Consider the following 15,376-nt stretch of genomic DNA (forward strand, 5'->3'; position numbering starts at 1 on the left):
TATACCAAAAACTCGTAATACAAAACTAAAGTGTCAAACGAATGACAATGCCGGAAATAAATAAATAAATGTGGCAACTTGATTTTTTACAGCAGAGTTTCCAATGAATCCCCAGCGGGAATTTTAAATTCCAGTTAGTTAGCCTGGCGCCGAATATGTCCAGTGTTGGTAACAACGAAGTAAAAGTTTAATTGGTATCAAGAATATTTAGGTTTTCTGATTAAAAATCGTTATAGGTACAATAAAAAAACGCTGTAAGATATTCAAATGGTGACGTGTTCCTAATTTTAAACGGATTTCAAATTAAAACCAGTAATTATCCAAAAAATACACTATTATTATTAAAAATTAACATAAAATAGTCGAAAATCCAAGGCCGGGCATTCGAGTTTGGCAAGGTAATAACAATAATAATAGCCGTTTAAATAACGTTCATTAAAAATTCACGTAGTTGGGGCAAGTAAGTGAGCGGCGAAGATTGCCTACTTTAAATAAAGCATTAAAACCAAATTATTGTTGTTAATATCACATATTTCTCAGGTTCGATAGTGGTTTTTCCGATTCGTAATATGCGGCGATTTACAATTATTCACGTATTTATTAATTTCAAATATTGTTAACCTTTCGATTTTATTGATTTTGTAACTGTAACTAGCAATGAATCCTGCCCACGTACCGTATATTCTTTTTTTGTGTTGGCGGTATTTTGAATTGATGCTTTACATTATTTTTTAAAGATTATGTTTTAACAGTCATCTATCTGATGATATTATAGGCCTGTGACAACGATGTGTGACATCATACCAGTAGATCATATTGCATGATATTGTCTCTATGTTGAAAATTATACGACGTATAGACTTTCTTGTTTCCAGCAACACTAGAAGCAATCTTCCGTCAACTGGACTGGACCAACAAATGATGGAAATATATCTTAGCCATCTAAGATTCTAAGGAGAATGGCCCGACACACTCCAGCATTGTCACTCTCCACAAGAAAGGGAGCATACTTAAGTTCAGCAACTATCGTACAATTTTCTTCATCTCACATGCCAGTAAAGTAATGTTGCAAATTATAAATGAAAGACTGAAAGCTTTTCTAGAAAGAGAAATTCCAGCAGAACAAGCAGGTTTCACCAAGGGCAGAGGCACTCGGGAACATCTTCTGAATATGCGCCAAATCATAGAGAAAGCAAGGGAATTCAACATCACACTTTATATTTGTTTCGCAGACAAAAAGCTTTCGATAAAGTCAGATGGCATCACCTGTGGAAAATCTTAAAGGAAGTGGGGTACCACAACACCTTATTTCACTTATCATCCAGTTGTATCAGCACACTACAGGATCAGTTAGAATACTGGATTCAGCTTCAAAGGAATTTTCCCTCGAACAAGGAGTCAGACAGGGGTGTATATTGTCTCCTCAACTATTTAACATATACAGAGAATACATAATGAGAAGGTCGCTAGAAACATGGGAAGGAGGTATTTCAATAAATGGCCAAAAAATAAATAATCTACGCTTTGCAGATGATACAGCACTACTCGCTGGCAGTCGAGAGAAACTGGCAGTAGAAAACGAAAGCAATCGGCTCGGTCTGGAACTAAATACACAAAAAACCAAAATCATGATAGTTGATAGGCAACATAACAACCATTCAAATATAAGTTATATCGACCGCTTTGAAGTCGTTAAGTCATACGTATACCTGGGATCACTATTGACAAATACAGGCACATCGGAAGAAGAGGTGAAGCGTAGGTGCAACATGGCAAAGGTAGCTGTTGGGAGACTGACCAAGATCTATCTATGACCAAGATTTGACCGGCTAGTCAACTGTTTGGTACTCCCAATATTGACGTATGGCTGCGAATCGTAGACTCTCAGGCAGGCGGAACGTAAGAAGATCGGTGCTACCCAGATGTATTGTTATAGACGTATGCTCCGTATCCCATGGACTGAACGCCGTAAAAACGTTTTCATTATAAATTAATTTAATATTACTAACAGGTTTTCCTGTAAAATCCGACTAAAACAACTAAAATATTCTGGACATATAATGAGGAAAAGTCCGGACAATACGGAAAGACTCATAATTCAAGGCAACGTGGAGGGACGTAGACCACGTGGCCGCCCTCCAACTCGATGGATAGACCAGATCACGATTAGCTGTAGCAAGCCAATGCACGATGTCATCGAGAGGACCAAATACAGAGGCGCATGGAGAAAAATCATCCATGAAGTTACGCTGACCACTACACTCCCTAATGGGGGTCGGGACTGAAGAGAGAGAGAGAGATCTAAGATTCACTGATGACATAAATAAATCCTAATTGCCAATACTCCTGAATAACTAAAAAAATTAAAGCAATAAAGTATTTTTCAAAATGAATTTAGCAAAACTAAAGTAATATACAACTAACTGAAGTAGAGAGAAAGACATTCTAATAAATACAACACAACACTGAAAAATAGTAGAAGAATATATTTAGGACAACTAATTCACAGCTCAGAATCTCTACTACCAGAAATCAACAGAAGGATTAAAGTTAGCATGGAGTATGGAAGAAACTCAATCATATTCAATCATATTCAAATTTCTAGAATGCCGCTTATCTAAAGAAGAAAACTATGTGTACTACCAGACACATGACTCAGGCATGCGAAACTTTGACATTTAAAACAGACATTATAAGGAAACTGCAGATCTCACAACGCTCAATAGAATGAAATATGCTGAAATAATCAGAAAAAGAGCGTAAAAGACTACAGTGGATACGACAAAAAGACCCAGGTAATAGATGTCATCCACAGAATCAAATCCTCAAGTGGAAATGAGCAGGACACCTGGCAAGAAAAATAGACAACAGATGGATCACTAAAATTACAGCATGATAGCCAAGAGTAATTAAGAGACCTCGAAGAAGACCAAACCATGTGTTAGACCATGCCATGATATTAGTAGGGATAACTTGAGCCCAACTGGGCCCAACTACAAAGAGAGTATCTAAATATCTGATGGAGGCTACCATAATTAAAATGTTTAATAAACTGAAAATGATAATGGATAATGATGATACATCAATAGGCAAAAGTTGTTCTTATCTCTATAGAAAAATTTGTGACTCCCATTACTGGTAATAATATAATATCTAAATAGATTTATTTTCAAGTACTATTAAAAACTTTTGTATAGTTAAAAAGACATTTAAAAATACATTTCAATCTTGTTCCTAACTTATTTTAAGTTTTATTTTCGAATTGCGACCTGTTTTGTTCATTATACAGCTAGTTAAAATGATATGTTCTGTTTCTTAAAAAAACTACAACTCCTTTATTAACAAAAGGACCAGAATTACTATTTTTAAAGATTTTATTTGTTTTAAATTAAAATTTCGGCGGTTCATTAAAATATTCAGTCATTACAGGGAACGACTGAGATATACAGTCAAACAACGTACCAACAAAAGAGTAAAGCTTCATTCAGAACCTCGAAACTAATATAATAAAATAAATTAGTGGTTTCAATTATAATCTATAGTTAATAGTTTACGATCATTCACAATATCTAAAAAATACAATTAAAATTAGTAGTATATTCCAGCAGCAGCTTGCAGTAGTCAGTTGTATCTAGTGATGGGAAAAACCGATTAATTTCAATAATCGAGTACTCGAGTTTCAAGCGATTGCAATAACCGAGTTCGATCGCTCGAACGAAATATCACTCGTATTTAAAAATACGATTTTTTACCCGTCGCTTGTTGTAAGTACTCGTTAACGCCAAGCGCCAAGCAGTAAGTTGCGTGCGCAGGACACATATTCTTTCTGTAATGAATGGCAAGTAGCAAGCAACCAGCGATTCGCTTGATTTAGTAGATTTCAAAGCATTGTCGCTGTAGGTCGTAAAATTTTGTCCGTCAGATACGCAACGGATAAATATATACGGCGCGGTATGTAACAAAAAAATCTATATATAAATATCACTCGTATTTAAAAATACGGTTTTTCACCCGTGCGTCGCTTGTCGTAAGTACCCGTTAACTCCAAGCGCCAATCAGTAAGTTGCGTGCGCAGTGATGAATGGCAAGTAGCAAGCGGCGAGCGATTCGCTTGATTTAGTTTATTTCAAAGCATTGTCGATGTAGGTCGTAAAATGTTGTCCCTCAGATACGCAACGGATAAATATATATTCGGCGTCGTATAAATTTGCCACCTGCAACGTATGTAGAAAATTCGCTCGGCTTTTTATCGAGTATGTCACATTAAAATCGGATTTCAATTTATTTCATTCTAGGATCGCTTGCGTTCGTCGTTTGGTACTCGTCACTTGCATCGCTCGTCCATAATCGAGAGATGTCGGTTATTCAATAATCGAGTACTTCGCTCGAGTTATTCCATCACTAGTTGTATCCATAGAGAAAGCCTAATTCCTGAAGGATGATAATCAAAGGCCAAAATTACATTACTCGGAAATGTTGAAGTATAATTAGTGGAAAAAGTTTGGTTAATTTTTTCTACTAATTGAAAATGACTACCACTAATTTTAACGTTCTGAATGCGGTGAGTGAAATTAGAAGAACAAACTTCTACGCTAATTGTAACCACTAATTTACTCTACTAATTTCGAGAATAAGAATGAAGCTTTACGCTGCTTGCCGGCAGTACTTGGATTGACAAGGCATTTCAGAGAATGACGAATTTCATTGACGCTGACATAATATATAAACTAGTGATATATTTCAGAAATTGGAAACAAGAAACGATTGCCTTACTTACATTTGAGATCTTTTGTTCCGATGGTGTGGCTGTTGTGGTGGTTAGTCTTTGTCCAGTGGCGGCGGCCGATACGTCGGCCAATCCCCTCACTTGCAACATTTGCGCAGTCTTTAAAAAATCCGTTAAGTGTTCTTGGGCAATGTGAACCTCGCCATTGTACATAAACCTGTAAAAAATAATGATATTTAGTACATCGCTATCCACTTAATAAAGTGATACTCTAAATTAATTATGAGTTAAAAAATCATTCCGAAAACAATGAATATTAATTTAGTTTAAACTGGTAAGGAAGGAAATTATTTTATTCCCTTTGTTTCTCGAAACAAATAGTCATAAAATGTTATACATATTCAACATAATGAACTATATAATTGTGAAGTTTTCCCACAAATAAGTAAGTAAAACATTATATTAAAAATAATGTGGTTTTGTAATTATTATAATTATAATTAATGAGGATACGAATTTAAAATTAGTATAAATACTTATAAGAAGGTACTAACTTATAAGAAGGTACTTTGTAGCGCAGCGGAACAGCTTACGTTTACCATTCTAAAGTTACACACACACATACAGTTTATTTTTACATCTATTATCTCAAGGCGAAAAAATCTTCAAGAGAAGAAAGCATGTAATATATTACATTATTTTATAAAATTATTACTACCCTTAAAATACTTTTATTGTTTTAAAAAATATAGAATTAACTTTTACTCAGTAATTACAATACCCTTTGCCCTCAACTTCGAGACTTCGTTGGTTTATTAAAAGATAAAACAAATAAAACCGAAAGAGAGATCCCGAAAGAAGAAAAAAGGCAAAAGTATTGCTTACCTTTGACTCGTGTAAAAGAAAATTCCAATTTTAAACTTTTTGTACTTCAAGAAGTCATAATATCACCAAAAAATAAATAGAAATTATAAATTATCTAGTTATTTAATTAAAAAGTATTAGCATGAATTAGCTCCCAATATTATTCGATACGCGGCACATAATTATAAAAGAACAATGTACTATTTCGGCTACTAAGTAAATCAAAACAATGCACTTAAAAATAAAATATTTTAATTGAATCCAAATTTATGTCATATACCAACATGCCAAGTCTTGCTCTCAAAATAAAAAATTGGCGCCGGTAGGCACGTATAGCCGCCCATGCTAAAATATGTTAATAAAAAGTTAGTAGGCAGTTCTTTTAGTTTCAATTATCTCAAATACTGCGACTGTCTGATTTTGATGTTATTACAAATTTTGTTGCAAATATTATTCCTAATCTTAAATTCAAAACCGCGTTTCGCTAGCTACTGTAATTTTGGAGTTTTAAAAACGACTTTTTAAAATTTTTAACCCCCTCCCATACCCCCTTACCAACCCCCCACCCCCACTAAGAACTAATGGCCAGATTCTCGGGTGCCACAGTATTTTGAGTCAAACCAAACCAAACCAAATTTGGTTAAAATCGGTTTAGCGGTTTTTGAGTTATCGTGTTAAAGACAGAAGGACAGTCAGACAGACAGACACCATGAAAATATTTTATTTTTTTTTGTTCATAAATGACTCATTTGAGTGAAACATTCAATAACTCATTTTGAGTGAAATTAAAAAAACTTTTTTTTTGCCGATCTTAATAGCCTACCATACCTGTTGGTATGGTAGATATAATAAAAAGTTATAGGGGTGAGCCACTTTTGAGAAACACCCGGTATATAAAATATCATAACTGCATACTTTCTACTGCTAAACGCAGTAACGGCACATATTTATAAAATTAAATTATTCCTAATATATAAATACCAAAAAGGTTTTAATCGTATTAACGGGAGAAAGAAAACATACACCCAAAAATTATTTTCTAGTGCGGACAAAATGAAAAGGTCAAACAACTCGCTTTAAATGCAAATGAATGTTGTTTAGATATTTTTCAAAAAGATTTCGGCTACTAATTGATATTGAGAGAATGCAGAAACGCTTTGTGAAAGTTACATATAAATAAAATTGTAGTTTATTTTTTAATAATTGAAGGAATTTAAATATATGTATACTACTATACCGATTTGGTTATTTTAGAAGTGTTGGTCTTGATTTTAACGTGTAAGACAGTGATGTCTAAGGTAGTTTGGAAAGAATTTCGAGGAAATATAGCCTGTATATATTTTTTTTCTTTTAATGGTGCATTTGTTTAACATTAATAGTTTATGGCGTATTTTTTAATTTTAAAATGTAACCAAATACCACCGTCTACAGATAATGAAGTCTACCGAATTAAAAAAAAGGTAAAATAGAGTGTATTATTATACTAGAATAAAAATAATAAGTTTTTTGATATAGTACTTTGACATTTATCAAGTCGTAATCCTATAATTCAATTTTCCACTTCGGTAAATCAAACAGTAGGAAGTCTAGCGTCGCCTTTTTTATTTCTTTTTTAATTTGTAGATTTCTATTTATCTAATGAAGGCGATAATTAAAATATGACATTCAAATATTTATGTGGTAGGGAGTCTGGAAGTCTTTGTTGTAGGTAATACAAAATATAACTTCCCCTAGTAGATGCAAGACCTTGTCGTTGGTGGGGAAGCTCCTTGTCAGGTGCGCCTTGTGTGGAGGAATCTCCTCTAGCACTTTAGCTCGGTCTAAGAAGCATCTCGTTGTCTTGTCCCTGGCTGTAGTGTCGTGGCCAGGGAATTGCACCAAGACATATAACGAAGCCGGACGGGGCTGCTACTGTCCGTCATACCAAGCACCCTCTACTGACTGTGGTCATGTCTCACGGGACCATGTCAAAGGGATGCGTGGCTAGATAGAGGACTAGCCATTACTGGCCTCAACCTTGGGACATCAGGGGGCACCCCATTGTATTTACCCCTTACTTCTGCATGCGGGGCTCTGTAGAAGTGGCCGACTATCCTTAGCGACTCGTGGGAACACTATGAGATCTAGTATTCTAGTATTAAAAACACCACCGGTGACGCTGTGGGGAAGCCCGTAGTGACAATGGGAACATTACAAATGAAAGTTCCAAGGGACCAAATCCAAAGGAAACTATAGGAGGGGCGACCTACACTTGCTTGGGATCATCCTCCACAAGTGGCACACAAGCTACCACCTTCTCCAGCAAGGGTCGGGAGCCTACCTCTAAACCCAATAAGCGACATAAGCTACCGCTCGTCTACCCGGCCTGGGTCAACCAGGCGGGCTAGACGATCCTCTCAGAGTAGGTCTTAGCGGAGCAGAAGCACGGAGATACCTCCGACTGCAAGGACTCACTCCATAAGAAGCAAAAGCAAAAACACAACTCCGAAAAGGGGAGAGTAAAGAAACCAAGACACAACCTGACTCATCTCCATCAAAGAGCAAGAGAGGGAGCGAGAACCTCTCACCTATTCTCCGTCAGGGATAGAAAAAAGCCTGGATGGAAAGCCGTCCAACACCGAGAGGCAAGCAGGGACGTATCACCAGCAGAGGTTGCTCTGCCCACCGACCAGCAAACGTCTCTAGAAGAGACTATACTGGACGAAGTAGTGGCGATCGGATCGCAACACAACGATCTACAAAATGTGGGTCAGCTGCGTTTTGCGGGGATACACTTTCGGGCGGGCATGATCCTCATAGATTGTGTATCTCAATAATCGGCGAATTGGTTGGTGGAAATCGCACCTAAGCTTAAAAATTGGCAAGGGCCGGAACTGGTTGAACAGTGAAGGGAGAAAGGGCGGCAATTAACGGTCTTTCTGCCGAGGAGCAAGGGGAAAGACACCACCTGCCTGCTGAGCCTTATCCAAGGGCAGAACTTCAATATAAGGACATTGAGTTGGCGAGTCATCAACTCGAAGGAGGAGGGTCATGGTCAGGCCCTCACAATAGGAATTGACCTCAAATCCAAGGAGGCAACAGAGAAAGAGGGACATATCCTCTATTATAGATACGGGACAATACCGGTATCAGGTCTAAGGAGAGACCAAGTTAAAGAGGTGGAGAAAATGGAGACAGATCCTCCAGCTTCCACCTCACGAGTTCCTCAGCCGGAGGCAAGCTCCTCAACTGTGAAGAGCGGCACGGAGGGCCAAACTCCAACCGTGGAAGGGTGTGTATCCTCGGAGGAAGAACTGTGGTCAGAGGAGGATGGGAAATACCCTGTCCCCTCTACAACAGGGGTATGATGGGTTATAGATTATGTGATAACTCAAGGAAGGGGGCACAATAGATCTTTAAGGTCGCAGTGATTACCCTCCCCCCTCTTACTCATTCTACATTCTACAATACAAAATAAACTTTAAATGAAATAAGTATATAATAGACTCTCCTAAAGTACTTTTTAAGATTTATTTCCTTCGAAAAAATTGTTCATAACTTTGGAACGAATACAAAATGTTTTTATTTGATCTAGAAACTACAAATCGTCTACTAAAATTTATTTTCTATAAATATTGAAGGATAATGTCATTTTTCCAGATCGTGAAATCACAAGTCCCAATCCGACACTGATGAAAGAAATTATTATTAAAATAAAACAAACAACTGAAGTTTTTTGCACTAAAAATGATCAAATAATTAGTCCCTACACTCTGACAAACGAATCTGAATCAACGGAGCAACGTTAAGGGGATCACAGTTTTCTAAAAACATGGCCGATCTCATTCATAAAAAATCCAGGAGCATGCGATGAAAATATATAGAAATATTTTCGTTAATTATAGTTACATTTTATTTACTGATTTGCTAAAAATAGTAATATTTGTTAAAACTCGTACACTATTACAATAGTCACAATTCACGGCATAAAATACAAGACAATAACACCCGCCACGAGAGTTTTCAATACTAGTCTACAGTATTTCTAGAAAAAAAAAGAAGTTTATTTTCGAAGATTCAATTTATATAGAATATTTTTTTGAGGGAAAAAAGCCATCATGGGCACTTGGTAAGACAACCGAAGCGGTGTCAGACTCTTACTGATTAAAACAACCCTCAGAACCCTTATGTATCTCCTTCTGGAACCGCGTTAGCATTACTTCAGAAGGAGAGTCTATGTAGATGTTCTGTTCTATGTAGTTGGTTTGGATCTACCAGATCATACGTTCTCTCTCTCTCTTCTTTTTTCCATAAGGATTTCCTTAACCATTTTGCTTATTTCCTTCCAAAATATTTCTTCTTCAGCATGTTGTCGATTATGTTATCTGGTGTCGCAATGGAAAACCGTCTCCATCTTGCGCAATGGAAAAATGTGTGTTCGACATTGTCAACCAGTTCGCAGTAACGACAAGTATCCGTATCTCTTATATAGAATGTTATAAACTTTATTCTTTCGGCAATAAAAACTATAACTGCATATATGTCTCCAGAAAGTACACGCCACTGTTATTCAAACATATTACGCCTAGACCAAACAACCATCGTTCTACGCCCCTGGCGTCAAAAGAAGTATGTAACGGACAACTGGAACGTGTCTGAGCCCCGAATATTTTCGAGTATTTATTTTTGGAATGTCCAAATAATCGGTGGAAGCCTTCCGACTCCGCTGCCGTATTAATATTAATGGGGATTACTTACGCTTTGTAGGTTTTTCTTTCATGTCGCAGACAGACTGGGTCGCTTACTTTGAATTAACTGAGCGGAGTTATAGTTTGTTAGAGAAATATTTCGAAAAATTCGTTACAGGAGAAATATTTTCTATTTATACTGTCTTATAGTGGTAGACAAAAAAATAATTCTAATAAATAATGCAATACTAGTTAACTAAGTTGGGACAACTAATGTTAGCAGCTAAACAGCATCTTTACTACCAGAAATCAACAAAAGAATTAAGTTAGCATGGAGTACTTATGGAAGAACCTCAATTATATTCAAATCTAGTCTGCCACTTTATTTTATGAAGAAAACATTCGACCAATGAGCACTACCAGTTATGACCTATGCATGCGAAACCTGTACGCCGACATCATAAGAAAACTTCAGGTCACACAACGCTCAATGGAACGAAATATGCTGGGAATAACCAAGAAAGACCGTAAAAGAATAGAGTGGATATGACAAAAGTCAATTGTAATGGGCAATAAAAAACAAGAATGGTTAATAAAAAATGGCATAGTGATGTGAAAACCCTATATCTACTCATAAACGAGAAAAACCATAAAACACACGAAAATGGGACACCCTGTACATGTGAAAACTGACACATCACAAGTAAATACGAGGGGTTGCTACTCTATACAGAGCGTGGAACTATACGAATAAAAAGTTACCGGACACATCCTGTACATAGAATTAAGCCAATAAATTGAAAAAAAACTATTAAACACCGATTTCACCGAATAATACTGTAGGTACCCGTCTATTAATTACCAAAATCAAACAAATCTAGCTAAAACGCCTAATTCTAGGCCATCAAAACAAGCGCATACTGGCCTATCCATTAGCGGCGCATTTCGAAATTTAGTTGGTCTAAAACCGGCGATGATTCCGTTTAACACGTTTTTTAATTATTTAGATTACTTAGTATTACCCGGTTATTGAATATGCACACAGCTAATGCCGAAGCCGATCCTAATTGAAGTCAGAGGCGGCTCGTGCCGGTAAAATGTAGACTCGAAGAGCTGCTAAAAATCCGTAATATACAGGGTGTTTCAAAAAACATGTGCCATCTCTCGTGGGGAGATCAAGATCTTCAAAACCCGTAATCATAAATTACTTTCGCTAATTTTGGATTTCTTGTTCTTTCCTTGTAATGTGTGTAACAAAGAGCCAAAATGTGGCCAGAAAGTGATGGTAATGAACACTATTTTAACCCTGGTACCTTACCAGAACCTAGTGAAACTGTAGAAAGAGCAGAAGCAAAAGAAATCAGAGTAGACAAGTAAAAGAAATAGAAGAACAATGAAAATGGAAGAGGATTGGAATGAATGGGAACTGTTGAATGTGAATTCACCCTAATTTGCACATTAAACAATCTCTTTTAAATTTAATCATTGCCTTGTAATATTAATTGCAGTACAATATATAAAAACAGGGTTCAAAAAGTCAATAAAATTAATAAAAAAACTATTAACAAGTATAATAATAACAAAATCATATTTCATAGAAACAGATTAAAACTATACATGAATAATGGGAATGAATTCGATTATGTACTTCAAGAATCACCGCCACTGGTGTAAGTACATGGATATATAGACGTCACAGAACGGGTCTACTAGATGACCCAAAAATACACATTTTCGAGTAGAATAGGCGGCGTGGATTATTGAAAGAACAAATTAAAAACAAATACAGAAATAACTAGTACCGTTGGCGATAGGTGGTTCTAGAAAAGTTTTGAGAATATCAGCTTTAACATGCTTTTGGAAGTATAACTCAACAAATGCCTCTTAATGTGAAAAGATCTTTTGAAAAAAGAATCATTTTATACAGTGAACAAGAGGGGAAGTATTTTGAGCATTTAATATCATCTAATTAATTTTTGCTATATAATTATAAGTTTACATATGGGATTGTGATTCTGTAATAATTAAAATATGTTGCAAACTTGTACCTCTTTATTAACGTTGAGTATTTTACATCTGCATCCTTTGATTTTTCTTAAATCAACGTTAGGTATATCAGAGCCACCTAGATTTTTTCAAATAATAAAGATCTACTGACAAATCATAAAAATGAAAATATTTAGGAAAATCTTTGTCAGAGGGGTAAACATCCTTAATAGGTATTTTGAAGAGACTCAACTGAATATAGGAATAATATACTGAGTGTTCCATTTAAAATAAAAGAGGGCCAAATCTCCGTACGAATTCGCATCCAATGTAATGGCTGTCTTAATATGAAATGTTGAATTTTATTTTTTTCGAATTTTAATTTTCAACATTATAATATATTTTTTATAACTGTATTTCAACTAATTAATAAGCGATTAAACCGTACTTTTAATGTTAAACTACTTTAATATTGAAATGAAGCATTTAAAATGGACGAATTCGACTTTCTACTTTTATCTATGCGATTTGCCGATGATATATGAATTTGTTGCTAATTTAATTTATACTTCTAGACGAGTGGAAACGAGGTTATGGTCGTATGATTGTAGTTTATGGGCTATTAAAACAAAAAAATGGCAAAATTTTGAATAAAAATGAATCTACGATTTGGTTTTATAAGTAGGCAAGGTAATTAGTAAAAATACTCTCTTTATTCGTTAGTATGTGTTTTTTTTCTTGTAATTTTTAAATGGTAAATTTATTAATTCTTGTAATAAATAAATTTTTAAAATTAACAATAAAAAACTAGCATTTTAAACCTAGAGTGTCATGGCTCTGTTAAAACTACAAATGTTTAATAAAGGAGTAAAAGACCATACCATAACGTGGTATACTGATCCTTCCAAACCAAAGCAGGGACAGGGATAGGAGTATTTAAAAAACTAAATACTCCGAACCAATGGGCACCTACCCAGGTATCCTTCAGGCAAAAATCTACGCTATCGAAAGATGCGTACAATTTATCTTAGATAGGAAGTATCAAAAACAGGAAATAACCATCTTATCCGATAGTCAAGCAGCACTAAATGCGATCAACTCAGTAACTATCGATTCGAAGTTGGTCAAAGAATGCCTAGAGAAGCTCAACAAATTAGGCAAAGAAAATAAAGTCTTCCTACTCTGAGTGCCTGCTCACCAAGAAATAGAAGGCAATGAAAAAGCAAATGATCTAGCTAGAAAAGGAGCGAACACTCCTCTAACTGGACCAGAACAGTTCTGTTTTCCAAACGGGAACCAACTGATAGCGGAACTGAAGAATCTGGAAGACTCCATCCGTAACTTGGAATCGGTGTCCTCCAACAGTCTAAGACACTCGAAAAAATTCCTCAGAACTTACGACCGAGAAAAATCAAAGGTTTTCCTTGATTTAAGTAAATACAATCTTCGGATTGTCACGGGGTTTCTACAGGACACTCTCAACGAATACCTCAGTAGGCTGAAGCTGAGAAACAACGGCGAATGCAGATTCTGCGGGGAAAATGGGGAAACACCAGAACACCTTATCACTGAGTGCGCCGAGACAAGGTCCGTTCGTGCCATGAACTTTGGTACGGCTGATGTCGAAGATGGAGAGCTGGCCTTTGTGGAACCGTCTCAGATACTGGCTTTTGTTAAAGCCCTGAGACTGTATGATGAGTTATAGTGTTGCACATGAATCTTGAAAAAGTCGTGTAAGACCAAGACTCTTGCAAGAAATTCAAGACAAGACTTTCAAAATTTCTTGTCTTGAATTTCAAGAGAAGACAAGACTTTAATATGCAAGAAATTTCAAGAGTTTTGCAAGATTTCTTGAATTCAAGATTTCTTGAAAGTTAGAAATGATAAATTTTTTTAAGTGATAATTAGGTCTTTGCGCAAGTTATGCCGGGTTGTGCAACCAACATTTACATAGTCGTAATCACAATCATAGTCATAATCATAAAAGTAAAACTATCCACTTCTTATAAACCTGTTGACATCTACCATGAACTTAGCCTTTAATTATGTTACCCAACTTCACTGATACCAAGACTCTTGCAATTATGATTATGAAAATGTTATATAAACGCACATTAAAATTGCGTTGTGATTATGACGATGATTATGACTGATTATGATTACGACATCTGCAAATGTTATATAAACCCGGCATTAATATTGACCAGTGTTATTTTTTTTCTATCATAGCCAGTGTTTTAGAGTTGAGAATAAAGTAAAATAACCTTACTTATTCTTATTCAGCTTAACCTTACTTATTCTTATTCAGCTTTTATTTGGTAACGGCTCCTGTTTCGTCAAACGGGCGAGTTGACGTAATTCGTTTGCGGTCCGTTAAGATTTTTTTTGCTAAAATTAGCATCGTTGTTGTTCATTTTTCCGTATTACATTTGGTATACGACGCTTTCTATGAAATAACATATAGAAATATTATTACCTTTTTGTTAGAATGTAAAATTTTTCAAGACAATAAATTTCAAGAGTCTTGCAAGACAAGTCAAGACTTTGCCATTCAAGAAATCTGCAAGACAAGACTTTGAAAATTTCTTGTCTTGAATTTCAAGACAAGACAAGAAATTGAGATTTTCAAGACAAGAATTCTTGTCTTGTGCAACACTAATGAGTTATAACTCGTTAAATAACTCAAGAAAGGGGAACACACAATAGATCTGTAAGGTCGCGGTGATTAAGTCGCGGTCTTTCCCTGGCCAGTTAAAAGATGCCCAAATCGTATTTTTAAATAAAATCAAACTTTTTAACTCAATTTTTTCAAATGGAACGATGGTGTTTTATTAGCATATTTAGAAAAAGCATATTTTTACTACAACCAAATACCTGCATGGTATTTCGAGTAAAATCGTCGTTATATTTATTGTCGTGGCACTCTAGATTGAACAAGGTACTGTTATGATTGAATTCAATTTTTTTACATCATAGTCTGTTTAAAGAGAAAGACCACTACGTTGAGAAAGAGAATGAATGGCATTACACTTGTCACCCGATAGATTTAATCTTTGCATTCATTAGCATTTAGAGTAGCGATAATAGGTATAGAAAATTTCAGTGTATATTTGCATGCAGAACGTGAAACTTT

General features: G+C 35.6%; 1 protein-coding gene across 2 annotated transcripts in view; it reads right to left on the bottom strand.

The window, feature by feature from the left end:
- LOC115881087 (protein abrupt-like) overlaps positions 1-15,376 on the bottom strand; it is a 103,524-nt gene that overhangs the window by 41,885 nt on the left and 46,263 nt on the right. For both annotated transcript variants that reach the window (XM_030898463.1, XM_030898454.1), the window contains exon 4: positions 4,778-4,943. In XM_030898463.1, coding sequence (XP_030754323.1) covers positions 4,778-4,943 — 166 coding nt within the window. The remainder of the gene's footprint in view (positions 1-4,777; positions 4,944-15,376) is intronic.

This window comes from Sitophilus oryzae, unplaced genomic scaffold (assembly GCF_002938485.1).
Source record: "Sitophilus oryzae breed Bouriz unplaced genomic scaffold, Soryzae_2.0 scaffold_1107_pilon_pilon, whole genome shotgun sequence".
NCBI lineage: Eukaryota > Metazoa > Arthropoda > Insecta > Coleoptera > Curculionidae > Sitophilus > Sitophilus oryzae.